General features: G+C 39.6%; 1 protein-coding gene across 2 annotated transcripts in view; it reads right to left on the bottom strand.

Moving 5' to 3' along the window:
• Positions 1-554: 554 nt before the first annotated feature.
• Positions 555-23,000, bottom strand: part of CDH20 (cadherin 20) — a 495,759-nt gene continuing 473,313 nt past the window's right edge. For both annotated transcript variants that reach the window (XM_088471825.1, XM_088471824.1), the window contains 6 exons: positions 17,028-17,281; positions 13,383-13,519; positions 9,627-9,748; positions 6,154-6,271; positions 3,442-3,693; positions 555-1,954 (listed from right to left, as the gene is read on the bottom strand). In XM_088471825.1, the coding sequence (XP_088327951.1) occupies positions 1,461-1,954; positions 3,442-3,693; positions 6,154-6,271; positions 9,627-9,748; positions 13,383-13,519; positions 17,028-17,281 (1,377 nt within the window). In that variant the 3' untranslated portion in view covers positions 555-1,460. The remainder of the gene's footprint in view (positions 1,955-3,441; positions 3,694-6,153; positions 6,272-9,626; positions 9,749-13,382; positions 13,520-17,027; positions 17,282-23,000) is intronic.

Below are 23,000 nucleotides of genomic sequence, written 5' to 3' on the forward strand. Positions count from 1 at the left end.
GTGTGTGTGAGACTATGGGGAGCATCGTGTGTGAGGCCATAGGGGCAGGAGGGGGGGCACCAAATGATAATTCTCACACTGGGCTGCAGTTGGTCTAGGCCCTAGGTGGTTTTAGCTATTTCACGTGTGAGGCCCAGGCCTTTAAAAAAGGCCTGTCATATTTCTCTGACAGGGCAAATCACACAGATCTGTATCTTTCCACCCGTCGTTCTTTGCCAAGGCAAATCACAGGAGTCATCCAATAAACTTCTACAATATGTTTCGCATAGTTGTTATACAGAGGCATGTGCCCCTTCTGAGCCCCAGCTCTCATCTTGTGCCAGCTATGTTAAGGGATGTATGGGGGTATCACATTTATATTTACTTGGTGCCCTACCAGACACACACAATCACACACACAGACACACACACACACACACACACACACACACACACACACACACACACACACTGACACTCAATATGAAGGGGCAATTCATAAAACTATACATATTTGCCAATTTAGAATGTAATTAAGCAAATGCTATAGATACATCCTTTAGGTTCAAATTTTATTAAAGAAGTGCTAAAGTACTGGACATTCAGTACATTATATTTATTACCAAAATTATTGACAAATGTACAAAACTTAACTTAAATCTTTTTTTTTTCTTTTGGCTACCTCAATTTATCAGATAACACATGTATGTAAACATTCCTTGGGTTAATTTTATGGAAAATATACAGGTTGAGCCAGTTAAAGTTTGGGTACAGAGTGTACGCCTTAAATTACTGTTTGGCTTTCGAGTATAGAATCCAGTATTTGCATTTGGCACATGGTAGTGACACATCTTGTGCAATCACTTGCCGTTTGGCCAGTTTTCATCTCAAGAAGTGCCACCATATTACACCAGGAATAGAGAAAAACGATTACACTAACTAAAAAGGAAGAATATTAATATTATTATGTTCGATCCTTAACTATTAAAGATCTCATAGTGACTGAAGAAAAAATATGAGATCAAACAATAGCAATAGCAATCTATTAAAGACAGTGTTATTTTTTCATATTCAGTATTTCTAAGAGAAGTGAGAATTTATAAATTAAGAGAGAAAGAATGTTTTACATTAGTTAATTGTCCATTTTGTATGCTTGAAAGGAGATGTAAAGATACCAGTGTTGTATAAAAATATATGTCATATTACTCTGGGACTCACTGTAAAAGTCCTTTGAATTCAAGAAACATTTTTATCTTAATCCCACTATTAACATTAACAATAGTATTTTGTTTATACATGTAGACCAAGTAATGCTTATCCGTAGCATGGTAATTTCCTGTTATCCTGTTTCCTGTTTCCATCAAAGTCTACCGTCTCCATCAATTTTCTTTTCCTTTTATGCTGAAACCCTAAAGAAAATGGATCCAGGTCAGGTGGGGCTCATTGCCCTGCATAAAATGACTCAATTATCCTTCTTGTTATCACAAAGATGCATTGCTATCCTTGGTACCATACATCTCAGCAAGCTTTTTGAAGCGTGGTCCCCAGTCGGTAAGGTAGTCATAGCTCTGATCTGAGTCTGTACTGAATGACTGTAATGAGCTTAAGGATTGAGCCACTGATCCCTCACCCTCAAACATATATGTCTGAAGAGAGTCAAATGGAGGTGCACAAACGTCTGTATCTGCTTCATAGAGCTTAGCCAACATATAGTTGTGAACATTATTGTCCATCAGACACGACTGAGGAACATAACGTGACAGGCTCTCAATCTCTGGCTGCATATCCTGCCTGCTTTTTCCAACATGTACCTCCCGTGGATTCCACAAAGCTGAAATGTCAAAAGCCTCAGTGTCTTCTTCTCCGCCTCCTTCATCATCATATCGAACAATGTTTTCATGAACGTTGTCTTCCTCATCAATAGTGTACGGCTGCTTTCTGTGTCTTCTCATCGATAAAATAAGCAAAACCAGAACTGTAGAAAAAAAAGTATCCTTATAAATATTATTAATATTATATAGCTGATACTACTTAATAAAAACATTATATAAACATCACTAACATTTAAGGTTTATATTCTCCCAAGCTCCTCCTGTGGTTTTAGGGATACTTAACACAATGCATTGGAAATACAATAGGTTTATCAAGTGCTCTGAGAATTGTACATTGCAAATGGTTTTGAGACGTTCTGAATAACAGAAGGCTGATATAAACCCCGATTGTCTTAAATCACAAGACTGGATTAAGTGGTGGCCACCTGTTGTGCTCACAGCCAATAGCGCCAATGGTGTGTCTGGATGATATTTAAGTCTCTGGTTTCAGGGCACAGGCCTTTTTCCCTGAAAAAAAATTCCCATCTGATTTCTTCATTTCCTTGTGATGTTTAGTTGTTAGCAGGGGCATCGGAATGATTTGACTGTATGTTGGGGTGGGGCAACATAAAATTGTACCAGCTCCCGCCCACCCACCCACCCCCTCCTCTCCTCCCTTCACCTCCCAACCCCCCTTCTCGTTCCTGAGCAGTGGCTGTGCTTTATAGCAATAGCCCCTGCATTGTACGGAGGAGGAGGTGTAATGTGCAGTGTTTTAACTTGAAGACTGCACATTATACCTCCTCCTTCATGTGGTGCAGGGGCCATGCAACCTGCTGCTATAAAGAACAGCTCCTGACCATCTGCGGACGCTGCTCCTTTAACATGCTTGGGAGGACGAGTCACCACCTTGCCCTCCTTGTTCCGACACCCATGGTTGTTGGCTATTTTGCCAAGAAAGAATGGCTAATAATAAGCCCAGGTGCAGTTGATTTGTTGGGTAGACTCACCTTCATTGCAAATCTGAGCAAATATGGACCACTAGACCTGGAACAGCAAATCCACCTTTACCAGATGGATAGTTATGGTGGAAAGATGAGTTGGATGCCCTTGTTTTGGTTTAAGGCACCCATCAATGCAGTTGTTGCTGTTGGGTTTTGCATTGTTGGATTGTGCTGATTAGGGGACATACAGTTATCTGGGAGACACGGAGAAGTGGGCAACTAGAGAAGTTATACATAACAACCAATCAGCTTCTACCTATCATTTTATAGCATGTACTTGATAAATGCAAGCTGATATGTTGCTATGGGCAACTTATTCACTCTTTAGAAGGATTAATACATTTCCCCCTTTGTTTATTATCAATAAATAACCACCTTTTTATCTATCAATTCTGTCAACATTTGATTATTCTTAATTAATTTTATTTATAGGTGACAGACAGAACTCACTTCAGCCTTTAGTAGATGATAACCTGCCTCAATCCATACTCATATCTAGAATTTTCCTCCCGTAATGTACAGGTGCTATTTAGGTGTTCCATTTTTGTGCTTTTGAATATACGATACTATAAAATTATTATATATTCAGATCAGCAAGTGTTATAGCAGGGTAAATATTACATCTGTAGAGATTATATTTAACATACCCAGTAATACAAAAATGCAGGCAAGAATAGCAATGAGTGCGCCTCTGCTGAGGCTTATGGGTAATGTATACGGTTCAGCACTGCAAGACATAATATCACCATCTTCATCACAGCTGCAGACTTGTATTGTCAGAGTACCAGTGCTACTGAGCATGGGCAGTCCGTTGTCCGCTACTAAGATGGGTATGTAAAAGGTGCTCTGTTCTGCTTGTTTGAAGCCAGATTTTCGAGTTAAGATCCAAGCAGTGTTATCTAAATAGGCAAATAAAGACACATTTATTATTATTATTATTATTATTATTATTATTATTATTATTATTATTATTATTATTATTATCTGAAATAGAGTAATTGCTTTACTTGTTGATTACACTTCTGCTATCTATAAATGAAAAAACTGTAGTTATCCTGAATTTTTCTATCTATCCAAACTACAAAGTACTTATGAAATACCAAAATAGTATAATGGTGTCAATCAACAATACTAAATGTCAATTATAGATTAAATATCAATAATTTACATCAGAGATAGGTCTACAGCAACCTGAAAAAAGGTGCCTTTGTAACCTCCAGAAAAATCCAACACTTAAAATAAATTGAATTGCGCTGACCAAAATCTATCAATATACATAGAGTCTGATATTTGCATAAAAAACAATTTATTTTAAATGGAAAATAAAAATGTTTTACAAAAATCATACACACCAAATTATACTACAATAAAATTAGTAACATTAGTAAAATTTGTAAAAATTAGTAGTCATTATCTAAAATCTAGTCCTGTAATGCAGCATGCTTTGAACAGAGAATTCTCAATGATATTTCTTCGATACAAATGTATCTAGAGTATTTATTGAGATAATTTTCACAGCTGAAATAGCAACAAATGTATACAGTATATCTTGTTATTATACATGGTTGCAATTGGTAATACAGTATGTTGGTATAGTCACTGCGATTATAAGTATAATGTATTCCTGATTGTATTAACCCTATATGTAGTGAGGGAGAACAGGGTATGAGCCTTATGGTATAATTTACAGTACCGTACTTGTGATCACAGTCATACATTTAATCTGAGCCACAAACGCTGCTTGATTGTATTCAACAGCTGTCCAGATGATATGAGGAGTATTATTAATTGTACCAGAAGATCTCCATATATTCTGTCCACACCGGTGTAGTGTTGAGTATACTAATCAGCAATCTGATTTTTTTTATGCATATATCAGACTCTATTTGTATTGATAGATTTTGGTCAGCGCAACTCAATCTATCTTTTTAAAGTACTTGAGATGCCTACTGAATCCATTAATGTAATATCGCTTAAAAACAATGGTAATTTGTATATTTTTTTTAGAGATGAGCATTTCGGTTTTTTAGAAAACCAAACACACCTGAACTTAGGGTTTCTGATTTGAACTGAGTCCCAGATCATAATCACTTTGGGGTTCCAAGTAGAACCAAGTCCTGACTCGGGTCATCTCACAATTCGGAACTCAGATTTAAAAAACAGATCTTGTGTATTTTGGATTGCATTTAAGTCCCTCCCTCATTATTTCAGATGCTGTGAGCCAAAATTGACTGGATATAACTGGAAATAAAAACTTATGATCTAATAATACTATAGGAACAAAAACAAGTCTAATAATTTGAGGTCTATTATCATTATAAATATCATGATAGGGATTTGGGAATACTAAAAAATAACTTTGCCTAGTAAAAGTTACTTATAGCTTCTTGCCAATTAATGATTTGAAAATAACAGCTGTAAGATTACTTTTCTTATACAAGTTTTAATATAAAACATATGAAGGGTGTACTATCACTTTAAAGAACGGTCTTCATTTTTTATTCTTTTCCTTTCCGTTTTATCAACAAAAATGACAGTGGCAAATCTGTTGTTACACTCCATTTAGTTCCCATTGAAAAGAACAGGATTAGTCCCAACCTCTGTCACGTTAGGGTAACAAGAAATAAAAAAATAATTTTGAGGGGAGAGAATGGCTATGTGCTTTTTACAGGGAATGACCCCATTAAATTAAGTTATCCAACTAATCAGAACTCAGTAAGTAAAGATCCTGATCCATCAAACTCATTCCATCATGTCAGTTATTTATTTATAGGACATGAATAGATATTTCACCTGCCAGTCCAAGTCCCCTATGCACATGCTTGTCTTGGCTTTAAAACTAAACTATAATATATAAATGTATTGAATATAGGAAAAAAATGCTTTATTTCATTAAAATATTTGTTTTACTGTATCGCCCCCAACTATTACCATGCGGCGATGGTGGTTGGATGACAGCACTGGTAAATGTACCACCCATGTCCTTGGTAAATAGGGAACAGTTATCTTCCCCATACACAGCATGGGAAGCTATTGCATGAGATGATTACTGCAGGTGATGCTTGATGATAGCCTCCATTGGAGGTAGTCTTTGAAATATATAATCATAATTAAAAAAAAACAGTAATATGGCTTAATAAATAGACTGCTTAGGGGGTTTATTAACTTTAGGTCATACTGTACAGTACATACGTATTCACATTTTACATACAGTACCCATTCTGTCTATAGACTAACAAATCTAAATAATGCTTACATAACTGTGTAAAAAGTTAACTTAAACAAGTATTTTCTCTATGATATTTTAAATACATATGAACACTAAATAATTTCAAAGGTCATTTTGTTATATAGATTACCTTGGTTATCTCTTAATGTGAAATTTGGATTATTAGCTGCCTCAGGAGCCAGGCTGTAGTATATATGATGACCTTCCGGAGGATCGTCTTGGTCTATTGCGCTTACAGTCTGAATCAGCTAAAATGCAGATAAAGAATAAAAGAGGTAAAATAACTGATAAAATGCATTCTCTTAGAATGTCTTGTGTTATAAAAGTTAAACCACTTGACTATAAAACATATAAATGACATTCATAATTCAGAAGAGAATTACCAGAAAGGAAGGTCATATGGAAATATGATTATTAACTTTAATATAACTGAATTATGTCATTAGGCATTTGCTGAAGATCATGTATCCTTTATTACACCACAAAAATAAAGTTGGTAATTTCCACCTTGGTGAAAACCTACCTGTCTTGTACATGTATTCCCTGGATCAAAAAGAACCAGAACAATACTTTACTGTACTTTGTCATTGGTATAATGTGGTTTAGAAGCCCTGAACATGAGTATCATGCGTGTCTAAAGCTGGGTACACACTTAATGATGTGTACCCAGTGCCGATGTTGCGTGCGGCGGGACCCGGCGGGGTGCATACACACTTGCCGATGCTGGGAGTGACAGCATCGGCCATGCTGCATTTGGCAGCATGGGCACCATTGATGATATCACCCGTCGGACCTGATGACATATCGTCTAGTGTGCACCCGGCGTTAGTAATGTTTTGCAGCCTTTCTTACACGTATATTACTAGTTTGCATGGATTTCACTTTCACCAAATATCACAAGGTAACTAATGTTTTAAGGCCCTGATTCAGAGCAGGACGCTCTGAAAGAGAGCTCGCTCTGAATCTGGGCATTTTTTTTTCTTTTGTGCGGCCTCCTGGGCGCTCGCATAGCTGTGGGTGACCACCCACAGCTATTGCGAGCGGCCAGGATGATGGTCGCGATGGTCAAGACCATCAGGCTTGCGACGAGACCCTTGTGTTAGGGTCTCATGGCCGCAAGCCCCAGAGAGCTTCTGGCTCTAATAGAGAAGGAAGCTCTCCCACTGACATCACTTGTGATGTCAGTGGGGCCGCCCACAAATGGCAGGCGTTCGCTTGGGAACGCCTCCGTTTGTGAAGCCACCCCCCAGCCACGCCTACCAAACGGGGCAAGCTGTCAATCACCATCGACAGCTCGCCCCCTTTGGTGGGAGGCCTGGAGCGACGGAGCACCCGGATCTAGCCGGGTCTCGCGCATACGCATGACGGAGCCGGCTCCGTCGTGCGCATGCCCAGTGGGCAAACATCAACCCAGTTACGAGCGCTCAGCGCTTGCGACCGGGTCTGAATCAGGCCCTAAGTTTTAATGATGTACAGTAAATCCATGCATAGTGGATTATCCTGCTTGGAGCAATAGACCTTCCAGATTGGTTTGCCCTCCTGCCTACTTACTTCCAAGAACAAACAGTTACATCATACAAAAAACTGAAAACCATGTTATATAACATGTGGAAAAAATTTCAATACAGTTGGGAAATTGTAACTATAGGAGGAAAACAAAATATCAATAGAGTAATTGTCCATACTTCTATAGGAGTAGATGACAGACACAATGATTGCTGCATTTGCTCTGTGAAATTTGTGGTAATGTCATAATCTATTACTTTCATTGACTCCCATTATGGTTTTTAAATGGTCAAATGTTGCAATTTCTACCATAAATACTTAATGGTAATAATAATATCTGAAAGATTTGATAGCTTCCTAAAGAGCACTGGACACAGCATGTTACAAATAACTAGAAGGTGCATGAATTAAAAGCATAATTTACAGTAATAGGGGCCAAATGTAATAGGGTGATAGTTTAGAAAATGTGAGAGCTTAGCAGTAAACTCTCACAATGGTCGAATTTTATCTTCAAAATGGGAAAACATCTGGATAAGAGTTTAAATCGTGAGAGTTTTATTGAGTCTAAAAACATGTGAGTTTGCATGTTCTCGGAATCTATTACATTGGGCGAGTTTAAAAAGTGTGAAAGTTTACTGCTAAACTCTCACATTGTCTAAACTCCCCTGTATTTTTGGAACCAGCACTGGGCTGCTGAGCCAGTCCTGGTTTTAAATATAGGGGGGAAAAATTGCATAGGGTTCCCACTATTTTTAAAACCAGCACTGGACAATTCCAGCTGGGGTGTACTGCCACAGCCAGGGAACCCTTTCACCGGGTCTCCCCGGCCAAAGCATTATCACACCAAGCTTGTCAGCCCAAGCTGAGGATCTCAGGGGAGGTGAGGACCCCCCCAATAAAGCAGTCTCCCCTCTCCTGAGCACCCCAGGGTTAATCTGAAGCCCAGGGCTCTTCTCCGCACCCCTGGGCAGTTTGTGCAGGGGTAATAGTGTTGAAAATAGAATTAAACTATTGTTTTTTACAGTGGAACTAAAGCGTGCCTGTCCTTAGGCACTTGTGGAGCTACAAGTGCCAGCAGGCGGCCGGCACCCGTACCCCCACTGTAAAAAAAATAGCAAAACACACACAACGTAGTAGGTAAAAATATATTACATACCTACTACACTCATACATACTTATCTGCTGCCAGATGTTCGGTCCCCTTATCCAAGTAGATATCCAATGGGTTACCTGTAAAAAAAATCCTATACTCACCTAAGTGCTTGCGTTTGTCTCTGTAGCATCCAGGGGTCTTCACAAAATAACAAAACAATACCCGGACCAGAACGGACTTTAGTGATGTATGTGTGACCACCAACATCTCTAACCGGCTATTGACTGGAGACCCCACATGGAAACTGTCAGTGGCCGGAGCTGCCAGCCAATCAGTGGACACTCTACATTTAGGGGCCGCTGATTGGCTGGTGCCTCTGGCTACTGACACCTGAAGTGATGGTTTATTTAATCATGTTTGCAATCTCACCTAAATTTTTCAGTGTGTATAGAAAAATCTCTCCCAAACCCAATCGAGTTTGTCTTTAGTAAATTTGCTAGTTGAATAAAATTCCTAAACACACCAGAGATTGCATGCATATTTATGGTTTCTACACACCCGAAATTGCAATCTCGACCAAACACGATTCTTAGTAAATGTATCCCATCGTGTCTATTTTTACTACATTCAAGACATATATACAATTGGCAAATATAACAACAGCAGTAAAGTAAAACTTCTGCTCGTTATCTCTTTAACTAAGGAATGCAAGTTGTGGCAAATATTTTCTCTGTCTATTTAATAGAAACCAGTAGTATATACAGTACATCAGCCAAATACTTTCTTAATACTTTGCATAAACCCATGAATGAGCCAAGTCTTTTATTTAAAGCATCATGTCTTTTTACCTTAATACCTTTTTGTAAATATTAAGTTTGCAGAATTTGTTTTGCTAATATCGCCCAATAATGTCTTGAAATAGTTCTTCATTACTATTTTTAATTATATTTGCTACCATAGTCGTGTCAATGGCAAGAAAAAGCCCAGTCGTAGCTCAGTCTTACCTGTCCAGCTTTTGCATTTTCACACATGAAGGTTTCATAGAATTTGGTGAACGCTGGTGCATTGTCATTGACATCTAATATTTTGATTGTAACTGGAACACTTCCAATCTGTGCTGGATTATCTAAAAGATTACATAATTATAAATGTTACATACTGTTCTGAGAATGAATATCTTCCATTAATGTAATGGGGAGGACTCGATGTATAAAGTTTGTGTCCTTGCTCATCTAGCCTCAGGCACACAGAAAGGGGCTGTTTGGCGAGACTGGAGGACACATCTGTATTGTAGTACTTCTTGGAATGCCAAATCCTTACAGAAAGGTTTTGCCAAATTTTTTAAGAAATCTGAAACTTAATTTAGATCTTACAATTAATCCCTTCGCTGTGGATGACGAATCCTATCCACATGTATAAAATCTGAAGATGACAAGTGGGACTCATCCGCTTAAAAAACCGTCTCCACTGGTCCAGGTGACCGGTGGAGATACTCTAGCAGCCGCCAGGACTTCCTGCAAGTGATCGGTGAAACAAAAAAAATCAATGAAAATGGTCGGGGGAGCGACTTTAAGTCCCTCTATCTCCTACACTGTAAAAGATACAAAGATGCAGGCACACTGGTTTGAAAGAGGGGAGTCCCCGCTTTCAAACTATGTGCACCCATGGTACTGTATGCCTGGTTATCAAAGTGATCACCAGGCAATAACCCTTGCACTACAGAAAAATGTTGAAGTCCAGGGATCCCCAAACCTGGCATCTATAACATCAGGAGCTTCCACATTTGAAAGAGGCGATACTCTCTCTCAAATTGTGGTCCCGTACTAGTTAGTGCCTGGGGATCACACATGATCACCGGACATTGTTACCATGTGCTACATTTTCCGTACATGGGGGATGGGCACTACATGCCCGCTCACCCCATAATGACACTGGCAACTGTGAGGGAACCCATACAGTACTGCCTACTAGTATCTATTGTCTGGTGATCGCCTGTGATTATCAGACAATATTATCCTGCGTTACAGAAATCATAATTTTCCATATATGAGTGGGAGGGCCTATCATGCCCATGACTACATCTGTAAATGTGAAATCACCAACATATGAATGAGGGCAATGCCCTATTTCAAATTATGTGGACACTTTAGGAGCTACCTGTGATCACCAGAAAATATTGACCAGCACTACAGAAAAAACAATATTTTCCATGGATGGGGGAGGGGCACATTGTGCCCTATATTCTCCATCTGGCCCTCACTCATATGGGGCACCCTTTCTTGAAAGAGGGGAGTCTCCTCTTTCACATTATGTGTCCCATTAGTAGTTATTGTCTGTTGATCACCAGACAATAACAAACAGTACACAATAAATACTATTTTCCACAGATGGGGGATCTAAAGCTCATGTCTCCCCAATGTTGTGTCAAATAAAATACAGTATGTTGTCCCTAATTTAATGCAATAGGTTGTCTAGTTTTAAAAATGGCAGGTCTTTTGGACTATCATGCTCTCCCTACACATAATAAGTGTTTACATCGAGACAGTGAAAATATGAACAAAAAATGCATTTTCATTTCAATTGCAGATTTTTTTTTGTCAAAACCTACATATAGAATACTTATTTTATACTATTTTGGAAAAGTGGATTACTGGCAAAACAAGAACTACAAATAATTTCTTTGTGGTGTTTATAATATAAAAAAATCATATTTGATTTTGGTTCCTTTTCTTGAATAAAAAAGGTTTTTTGTTAGAATCGGTAAAAAGAAAAATACAAAGTCTTTTGAAAAAAATGTGGTATAATTTGTGTGGGTACTGCGTAAAAACATTAATATTGGTGTTGGAAAGTGACAAGCACAAATGAAAAAATAACTAAAACACAAAGGTGAGAAAGTCCTCAGCAGGGATTAGCAGAAGTAATTTACCACAGGCTAACTGATCCCCCGATGCTATTCAATTAGCCCGAGGTGCAGCATCTATCGGGGATTTTTTCACCACTTCACAGGCAGTGAAACAAAATCCCCAACAACTGTGTGGTTAACGGATGCTACGACCCTGTTAAAGCACAAATCCATGAACTTTTCACGGATCTGTGTGCTAACGCTCGTAACCCGTTTTAACACCTGTTGGCACATCAGTTCTTCTTGCATTTAACTACATAAAATGTGTATACTTTATTGAGTTCTAGGTTTATTAAGAAAGGAAAATACTAATACATTGTCATGGTACATGATTGGTTATAGCAGCAGTTCTCGAACTGTGGGTCATGACGCCAAAGTGGGTCGCGGCCATCTCAGCTTGGGGTCAAGTTGATGACTCCTCTGATTTCTCAGCCAGTGATCTGAGGAGAGTGAAACCAGTTGAGCTGTCTGTTATTTCAGACTCCTTGGATCACTGGCTGAGAGATGCATGGTGGGATGGGTGGACACAGAATGTGTGATGATTGCTGTGGAGGGGGAAGAAACATCAGCAGGGGAGCATGAGGAATGAGGGGAGTGCTGAGCACAGAGCCCAGGGGGGAACAGGGGAGCACATAGTGTGGGAACTGGAGGGGGGAAACAGAAAATAATTGAATGTATTAAAAACCCACTGCCTCCCACGTCATCAACCACCTCCCCCATGAAACACACTGCTCCCCTCTGTCTTTCTCACTTTCTACCCCCCCTGTCACCCTCTGCCTCCCAATCACCCAATCACCCCTTGCCACCCTCTGTCTCTCTCTGTCACCCACTGCCTCCTATGTCACCCTTTGCCCCCCCACTGCCTCCCTAGTCACCCACTGTCTTTCCTGCCACCCTTTGTTTCTCCTTGCCACTCACTACCTCTCTCTGTCACCACTTCCTCCCCTGTTACGAACTGCTTCTTGCTGCCTTCCACTGCCTCCTCCTGCAACCCACTCCCTTTTCCTGTCATCCACTGCTTCTCCCTGCCACCCACTGCCTCTACGTCACCCACATACACCCTCTGCCGTCCCCTGTCACCCACCGTTACTCCTTATTACCCATAGCCTCCTACATCACAATTTGCCTCCCCAGTTACCCTCTGCCTTTCCATGCCACCCTCTGCCACTATCTACCCCCTCTGTCTTTCTCACTTACTGCCTCCCTGTCACCCTCTGCCTCTCCCTGCCTCCCCGTCACCCAATCACCCCCTGCCACCTCTGTCTCTCCCTTTCACCCTCTGCTTCCCCGTCACCCACTGGTTTTCCCTGTTACCCACTGCTTCCTATGTCACCCTTTGCGTCCCACCGCCTCCCCAGTCTCTGACTGTCTCCCCTGCCACCCTATGCTGCTCCTTGCCAGCCACTGCCACTCCATGCCTCTCCAACACCTTCCGACACCCTCTGCCTCCCCATCACCCTCAGCTTCTCCTTATTACCCACCTCTTATGTCACCTATTGCCTCCCCAGTCACCCTCTGCCTTTCCATGCCACCCTCTGCCACCATCTTCCTCACCCCTGTCACCCTTTGTTTCTCCCTGTCACCCACAGCCTATGTCATCCACTGCCTCCTACGTCACCCTTTGCCTCACCAGTAACCCACTGTCTCCTCAGTCACTCTGCCTCACCTTGCAGGGACAGGGGCTTCAAAATTTCCCAGAGCAAAAAAGTTTGAGAACCCCTGGGTTATAGCATATAGTTATCTCCCAGAGAGCTAAACGCGTACAATTTTCTACTGTGCTTCTAGCTGTAAATTACCCCATATGTACAAAAACATATTTAAAGTGTAATTCTGTTATAGATGGAAATGTTTTACTTACTCATCTCCATTGCTAAAATAGAGATATTATGCCAAGACACATCTTCTCTGTCCAGCGGTCTAGCTGTCATCAATGCTCCTGTGGCTATGTCAACATAGAAATATCGCCCAGGATCACTCTCCCTGTCAATGGAATATCTTTAAAACAAAATGCATCAAATATCAGCAAAGTACATTACATTAACTGCATGAATGAAGAGATGCTGTGCAAAATAATCTGTATTATTACCAGTGGTGGCTCCAGAGGTGTTGCTGCAGCACAGTCCAAAATTCAAATAGGGTAGTCACACCGACTGCCCTTCCAAATGCTGCAAACTGTCACCGGCCTGGACTCACTGGCAGTTGGTGTAGCTCCCCTATTTGTATTTTGGACTGCCCTGTAGCCCACACCTCTGGAGTCGCCACTGATTATTACACTATGTTTGGCAAATACCCAACCTGCCATACTTAGGGGTCTATTTACTAAGCAGTGTTAGGAGACAAAGTGAAAAGTGATAAGGTGCCAGCCAACCAGCTCTCACAGGCTCTGTTTGAAAAATGACAGTTGGGAGCTGATTGGCTGGCACCTTATCACTTTTCACTCTGTCTCCTAACACTGCTTAGTAAATAGACCCCTTAATGTCTTTTCAAGATATTATTTGAAACACATGTTCTTATGTAGTCAATGTCAATAAACCTCCTAAATACAATATAATACAAAATACCTCCTGAAATATGACAAGGCTCAGGTTATAGCTGTTTAATTGTGAATTACAGAATTACTGCTGGAGTCTTACAGAAAATTCAAATCTATGTACATCAGTAGCAGATTTAGGCTTATATACTTTGTAACTGTAACCTCTGTGTACTGTCTCAATAGTACAAACATGTAGAAACTGGATGCAACCTTTTAAAGTCAAAATTATGACTTTCTAAGAAATTGTAGATAGATCAAAATCATTCTACACCATATGACAGTGGTTCCCATACTCTGGACTGCTATACCTTGGGGCCAACAAATGTGTAGTATTGGCCACACACTGCCTGCAAACATTGGAGAGGCAGTATGAGGCCACTTACACAGACTCTCTGTTTCCAATATTGTATATGCACCTGTACCTCTATCTCTCAATGACTGGCCCCTCTGTCCTCTCTTCTGTGTATGTCTCCCATTGACCCTCCATCCTATCTGTTCCCCCTCTTTTTTACTCATCTGCTCCTACAACCCACTGTCTACTTTTACCACACTTCTCACCCTTGGCTTCCACTTCCCTCTTCACATCTTTCTTTCCAAGCCTTTCGCTCAATGTGTTAGGCAGAACCAGTGCTAGTGGCTGTCGATCACAAGTGATATAAACAAACAGAAGCAGAACGTGTCTAACATCTTGGAGTGAAAAGTGATAAGAAAGTGATAAGGTGCCAGCCAATCATCTCCCAACTGTCATTTTTCACACACAGCCTGTGACATGACAGTTGGGAGCTGATTGGCTGACACCTTATCACTTTCTTATCACTTTTCACTCTGTCTCCTAACACTGCTTAGTAAATAGATCCCCAAATTACTAAACATAAAGATGGCAGGTAAGCACAATTCTCTACTTTAATCTCTTAATAGAAAGATGTTGGCCTGCAGATACCGTAAAAATAATTGAAACACTAAATGGGGAGATGTATCAAACATTCAAGAGAGATAAAGTGGAGAATATGCCCATAGCAACCAATACATTTGTAACTGCTTTTGCATAGACTGTGCTAGGTAAATGATAGCTAGAAGCTAATTGGTTGCTTCTCTCGAAGGTATGATACTGTACACCTCCCCTTAAGGGCACTGTTTGGGATCTACTGCCCTAGAAATTGCTGCTTTTCAAGTAGACAGAAGGCTCTATAAGTCCATGTAAACTGAACTCAGTTATTCACACATTCGGACTTCTAGAGTTTGACTTGTTAAGAATCTTTTTAAAGGTTTTTTCAACACATTTTCATTTTCTTGACATTTGAAGGTTAGATCTGCCTTAAGATTATGTTCATTATGTTATATTAATCTCTAATGCCAAACTCCACAGGCAATACCTTTGTTCTAAATTACCCATTTTCTCATTTAATAACCAGACCTATTACTCTTCATATATTAACAACTGAAAATGTCTATATTCCAGCCAAATACCAGTTTTCCCATTAGGTGCAGGAATGCAAAGTTCAAAATCCAGGGGACAAAGTATTGTTCTAATATGGAATTAGCCATCCCATTGATATGCTGCTTGTTTTCACACAATGTGTTACCGTAGGTATTGTTAATGATGTTTTGAACAGTGACTGGAACAACAGTATGTGTATAATTACTATAGGTATACAGGAGATGAGCTTGTTATATTTACAGTACATTAGTGTTCATTTAAAAAACAAGGTTTTTGTACCAGTTACCAAGTTAAAATACTGTCCTAGTATACCTCCATTTGGAAATGCTACATACATTTGTATGTCATTTTTTCAAATGCCATGTTTTTATGTCATAGCACTCCATGCATGTTATGTTGGGCACACACAGGCCGATCCTGCCCTGAGCGTCAGGCAACAGGAAATTTCTGTAATTTGACCATACATGTAGGGTTCACTTAGCCTATTATAGATAGTAATAATAATAAAAATAATAAGTTCATTTATATAGCGCTTTTCTCCAAACGGGCTCAAGGCTCTTTGTGACAATCACAGGCTGAAAGCGGTCATAAACCAATTGTATTTTCTGTCATGCTGGATAACGGTCCTATCGATGGGATTCTTATCACACATAGCGGTCCAACTCAGAGCAAATAACAGAGCTGTAAAAGCTATCTGGAATATACACATATGCTTTACAATAAGCCAGAGTCACATCTGTATGTGTTATGATAATAATGTAAATGCCTATGTTTGATTAATGCTATTAAATAACATTGGGCCTGATTCATTACGGATCGCAATTACAACCGCATACACAGATCAGTCGATGGTGAGTATGCATCGCAGTGCGCTTGCATGAGTTAGCATTGCAATCTCTCTGCAATCACTTACACAGAAAGAAGGCCATCGCACAGTGAGTGACAGGAGGTCAGCGTTTGGGGGTGGTGATGGGGGAGTGGTCGGAGAAACGCAGGTGTGCCTGTCCATTTGACCACTGTTGCATGGGCGTGCATTAATTAGCCACTGCGACGGCGCTACGCAGCTTGTGTACTTACTGCCTGCGACGAGGTTAGTAATTTCTGAGTAAGGTCAGACCTGCTGTAAATGTCCGTGAGGGGCCAATGTTACTCGATAATACCGATGTATAGGCAGGACTGCAAGATATTACAGATGTGAGATAGCGGTAGTGGGCGTCCCTATGCTGGCTGTGCAATGGCTTTTCGATTGCATTCATTAACATATTTTCACAGCAGATCTGCATGCCTAATCGCAGCCACGATCGCAATAGCAATTCTTAATAATCATGCCCATTGTATTTGTACATGGAGTTATAAAAAATGATGCACATTTGATACAACTTCTACTTAATACAAGAAATAAATAGAATATTTGTGTATTTATTGAGAGCACACCAGTGTGGATTAATTTGAAGTCCCTAAGAAAAGAAATGTTATTCCTTTGCACATATTAGCACATATGTAATAACAACATTCATACTGTAGTTGCTTACCTGACTGAGTTGTTGGTTGCATCTGGGTCCTTGGCAGAAACAATCTGTATTGTAGTCCCAATGTCCACATTTTCAGAGACTTCCACAAAATAATGGCTAGACTCAAACACGGGAGGTTCATCGGCATCTTCTACACTAATGTGCACGGTGGTGGTATCACGGAATGGACCCAGATTAAAAAATCGTACTTCAATATGTGGATTTGAGCCTTCAATTTTTAGTGTGTAGCTCTTCTTGCTTTCAAAATCCAGTGGCTGATAAAATAGCAAAATGAGATTATAGGTTTTATTTACAATAATTAGCCTAACACTTTTTAAAATTTTTACAATTAGTTTTTTTCATTAATTTAAAAAGTAAAGAGGCTATATAAGAAACATTACTTGTAAGGTAGAGTTGCATTGTCTGTAGAGGAGTGAAAATTTGTAAAATGTTCTGCTAAATATTTGCCTTATTGTTTTGAATGAAAAATGTCTTGTTTTTCTCTTTAGGAATTTGGCCTTAAGTGTTCCATGTGAAATTACTCCTAACATTTTTTGTTTCTTTCAGAATGAAACCACACCTCACTTACCATTGTCCTTCCAAGTCTGTTTGTAAACTATAAATTCAGTTGCGTGAGTAAGAACTTACAAACACAGAGCAGATTGACACTTATGTGACATAGCCTGTTCCATTCAGAGCTGTAACTAGGGTGGTGCAACCTATGCCATGGCAAAGGGCACCGCAGGGCAGGGGGCGCTGGTTGGGCCTGTCAATTTTCCTGTTTATTATTATTCTCACTTGAAACTTCCTCTTCTTTTATCCCCGGCATCTCCTGGCCGCCTCTATCTCCTCCCAGACCCTTCCCCATGAGGCCATGGCCCTTTTTCAGCTGCACTATCTTATGTCCCTATTTAAAAATTAGGGGGGAGGCACAACTGCTCTTTCTGGCACAGGGCACCAAAAAGTCTAGTTATGGCTCTGTTTCCATTGCAAAAATATTAGTTTAATTTATTGCACACAGCAAACATTGTTTTCACTATTTTACATAATGTATTAGAATATCAAACTTTCTATAGAGAGAGAGTTAGGCAAACCTGCCAAAAGGGAATCATTGAAAGTTAAGATGGTCTCACATATAACCAACTTTCATCTAACTAAAGGTGCCCATCCACTAGGCGATTAAATTGAGCAATTGAACGATAACAACGTAGTTATCGTTCAATTGTTCATTAATCTTTTAAAGATCGTTCACTAAATGTCTAAAACTACCAGCGATGCGCGTGCCCGCTGGTTGTTTTAGACCATCTATCATCGTGCAAACAAGCTGGTCAACCTGACGACAGCATGTTAGCAGATGATTGATGTTCCTACACTGAACGACTGCTCGTTCAGTGTAGGCCCATCACATAATAAACAGACAGACAAACGACTGCATGATTACAATGTCTATAATCGTGCAGTTTTTTGCCTTTCTTCTAGTGGATGGGCAGCATAACCCACTTTTCAACTTTTGTCCAACTTGTCTGTTCAACTAATGTACTCCAAACACCTAAACAACTTATCAGACCAGCCAACTTCTATCCAACTGAACGATTCTAAACTAAAAGAGAAAAAATTAAATAAAACGTTTTCTACAGATGCTATAAGATTCCCTCCTCCACAACTTTTGTCACACAATCTCCCCTGCCAACCTGCACAGCCATGTTTCAAACAAACAAACAAACAAACAAACAAACAAGCAAACCCCCTCTCCCTGGTGGAATGGAGGCTGGAGGGAGCATGTAAGCATGGGCAAAAAACATTAAGAGTGTGACAGCACAAGCAGAGCCGTAACTAGACTTTTTGGTGCCCTGTGCCAGAAAGAGCATTGGCACCCCCTCATTTTTCAAAGGGACATAATGCACCCAAAAAAGGGCCATGGCTTCATGGGGAAGGTCCAGGGAAGAGATAGGAGAGGCCAGGAGATGCTGGGGATGAAATAAGAGGAAGCTACAAGCAAGAATGATAATAAACAGAAATTTCACAGGCCCAAACAGCGCCCCCTGACCTGTGGTGCCCTGTGCGACGGCACCGGCCGCACTACCCTAGCTACGGCCCTGAGCACAAGAAAGAAGAATAAGTTCCTATCTAGAGGCAGATCAAGTCCAGGTGTTCAACCTCTCATGCAATATACAAGCGCCAGTGACGTGTGGTGAGGTAAATGGCTGGAGAGGCACTGGCTAGTATCAGAGCCATATTTACAGATACATATATGAACCCGAAGATTCATGTGGGCATTATACAGAGGTGCAGCAGTATATAGTGCTGGAAATTTGGTGTTTTTTGATCAGGGATGTGCGGAAAAAGTAGACAGGGGAGGCAGTGCCTCACCTGCCACACACTTTTTACTCCAGAGTTTTGACTATAAAAATTATTTGAATAATACAAAGAAGATATCTTTAACATTTTCTTAAAATTTTTCTAATAATTTTTATAGTCAAAATTCTGGAGTATACCTAAGTGTGACAGGAAAGGCTCTGCCACACCTGCCTCACCTCACCTCACCTCACCGCACATCACTGCAAGCCGCCGCTTCTGATTGGCAATGTGTCTTAATCCCTCCCATTGAAACCATTACTGTTAGCAGTATGGCTGCGATCTATTTGCATTATTAAATTGATATTTGCAATCGGTCCTCAGCAAGAAAGTAGTTTGGATTTGATCTTTTAAATGGGAAGGTAATAGATGTTTGCATTTATCTGAACTTAATTAGTACTTTAATTTTGTACTTGTATCTGGTTAAAATAGGAAACTCCTGTACCATGAAAAAAAGCTATCAATAACACTGTCCAGACATACAGTAGATGATGTACTATTATGCATGAAGTGTGTATTGTAACTTTAACATGTACTGCTAACACCGACAAGCTATTTCTCATGGTGTAAACTGGACATATATCCTATTGTTGTCTCCTGGAGTAAGCCAGGCACATTTGATATTTTAAGGAGAGAACACTATGACTCTCAATAAAAGCATTTATAACATCACCCCGCTTAATACTATTCTTTTCTCTTACTCCTACATTTGCCCGCACACATAGTGCCACTTCACATAATTTTCCCACAATGGGCGGGATGCAGCAGCATGAGAAATGCAATCAAACCCCCAAAAAGCTGGTTTGACTGCATTTCTCATAGGTGGTGGGTAACACCATCTTCTGATGGCGTTACCCTATAGGAGCCTATGGGCTTCTATTTGGAGAGTGATGGGCAGAATGACAGAATGACACCAGAGGGGGGACTTCTGGGTCATACACCAGGAAGTCCCTCATTTGCAAAAGACAGCTATTACTGAGAGAACGGTCCTTTGTGACTTTGTTCATGCATACCGGTGTAACTAACACAGGCATGTATGCGATGAGTGGTGGGATGCATCACATTCCGACTGCGATGCGTCATGCAACTCACCCAATAACACAATTTACATAACCACACCAAATACACCAACATTATCAACTCACAGATTTGACACTATATCTGGAGATTAGATACACAGACACCCCGTGTGCAGTGCTCTAGCAACTCCCCAACAATATCAACAAATAGTTATTTAAATTAAGATTTAATTTTCCTGTACCAACCATGATTTATTTCAGTCTTGCAAAAAGCAGAATTATTAAGCTTTTGACCAATATTTTTTGCTATAAGTAAAAATATTACTAAGTCTTGAGGCACATTTATGGACTGTGATCTTTAAATTTAGTTATACTGTAGCTCGGTAGCTCGGTTCTGAATTCACGCATGGGATTGACTAGAACATTTAAGCACATTCAACACCACTGTTGCTTATGCTTTACGTTTGCTGTTCTGCTGATAGATGAACCTTGTTCTGTGTTTCTAGTCTTTGGCAAACTGTTTGTCCTATGCCAAGGGGGCCAATAAGTCACAGTCTAAAGCTAAAAATCTATAGATACTGCAAAGAGGCAAATTTATTTTTCATGTATGTGTGAATTTAGATATACACAGTATAAACACACACATACAAACCATACACACATGCATTTAAATATAACAAAATGTACACTATCTTTGTAAGACAAAATGATTAATAAATATATATATATATATATATATATATATATATATATATATATATGTATTTATATTTATTTATAAAAGAAAAAAACAGCAAATCCTGCACACTCTAACTTCTTTGAATATGTAGGGTGCTTGGTTATAAACATTGATAGCAGCATAAGTCCAGAACGCCAGTTTCAATGCAAAAAGATATATAGATCAAAATGCAATTATGCAGTCACACAATAAAAGTTCCATCATGCTACTCATCATATATGTTGAACCCTCGTTGTAGCATCATTATGTGCGGCCCGGCTGCAAATATTGATGCTACAACGAGGGTTCGACATATATGATGAGCTTTTATTGCATGATTGCATAATTGCATTTTGATCTATATGAACGGACATTGTTAGCTACTGTTTTTCTTGAGAGCTTTTATTACCGGATTAAAACCATTATCTTTTTGCATTGAAACTGGTGTGCGGGTTGTCTAGTGTTCTGGACTTATACTGCTATATATATATTTCCTTGTGCGTTCCATATTTTCATCAAGTGGGTCTTTTGATAATCATTGTTTTCAACAATCTTTTTAAAAATTTAGTTTATATTCAGTTGAGTCCAACAAAGTGCCCTCAGCAGAATTCAAATTCCCTTGAATACAAATCCCATCACATTCCCTCACATATCTATTAGTTACAACAGATCAATGCATTGATTTCATGTTCAGTGTTAAATAAAGGACTCACAAAGCTATATTGATCCAGAAATTGACAGCAGTTTGAATGCAACCCATTTGACATTGGGATATAGCTCCATTGAAACAGTTCTCTAATACTCAAAGGTTCCTTTCTTTAGGAAAGGTTTATGCATGCAAACCTCAGAAAGCCCAAGCTTCTCACTCTGATAAATTGCTTTATCTGTGACTAAATTGTCTTTCAGTCAGTTCGCATCAGTATTGAAAGGGTTCACCAGGTCCGTAAACTGACTCTTATCAGTTGTAGATCATGGAATCTTTCCAGGAAGCCATCTTGAATCAATGTTGCATACGGTACAATGTTGCATATTTTTCAAGACTTAGGGGGCTTGTTAACTGGCACTTACCAGTGAGGAAAAATGTGTTGGCTCCCTCCTTTGTCCGTGCATCTTGAACAGCTTGAGTTTGTTGCTAAACACAAATACACTTCAGATATCAACTATAATATCCCTTGGAGATAAAGCCCCCTTGGAGGTAAAGTCTGTTCAGATGCCACAGGATGTCCACCAGAAATGCCAGATATAAAACAGTATGTGGATCTGAGATCACATAGTATTTGTTTTGCTTCAATTACATGAAAACCTTCACAGTGTCCTTAAAGTACAGTGAAGCTGCAGATCAACATGAAGTCCTTGGTTGACCTCAGCAATGCGATTTATGAATTTGATGTGGTTGAGAGCAAGTGCAAAAATAATTTACTATCTCAATAACCATTACATGATTAAAACGCAGCTTTTTAGACACTGGTTGCTTGTTTTGGAGAATGCAGTGAAGCGTCCAGGGATCTCAGGGAGATGTCATGGAATAATTCTACATAGCCCTACCAGCCAATTTACAGCTCCGTAGATGGTATCCTGTCTGTTGCTATTACTAAAAGTTTTGTTAAACTCATTTAACAAACCTACATTAGTTGAGTTCTGTATGATATGCAGGAGTTTTTTATTATTGTCTATTCATCTTTTGACACAGTTCACACAAATATTGGCAACTATTACATAATGATACATGAAAAATTCTTAGAAACAGGACCTTTGACTTTACTTATAACAGCCACCTTTCCCATTATGCTTACTGGTAGAGGCCCCCATATCTTCTGCATGGATAGTAAATATCTATCAAAGGCTACTGTATGTATATTGAAGAGGGTATAACATGAAACCTAATGTATAGTATAATAAAAG

The sequence above is a fragment of the Taudactylus pleione genome, unplaced genomic scaffold, assembly GCF_031769625.1.
Source record: "Taudactylus pleione unplaced genomic scaffold, aTauple2 ptg000116l, whole genome shotgun sequence".
Taxonomy (NCBI): Eukaryota; Metazoa; Chordata; class Amphibia; order Anura; family Myobatrachidae; genus Taudactylus; species Taudactylus pleione.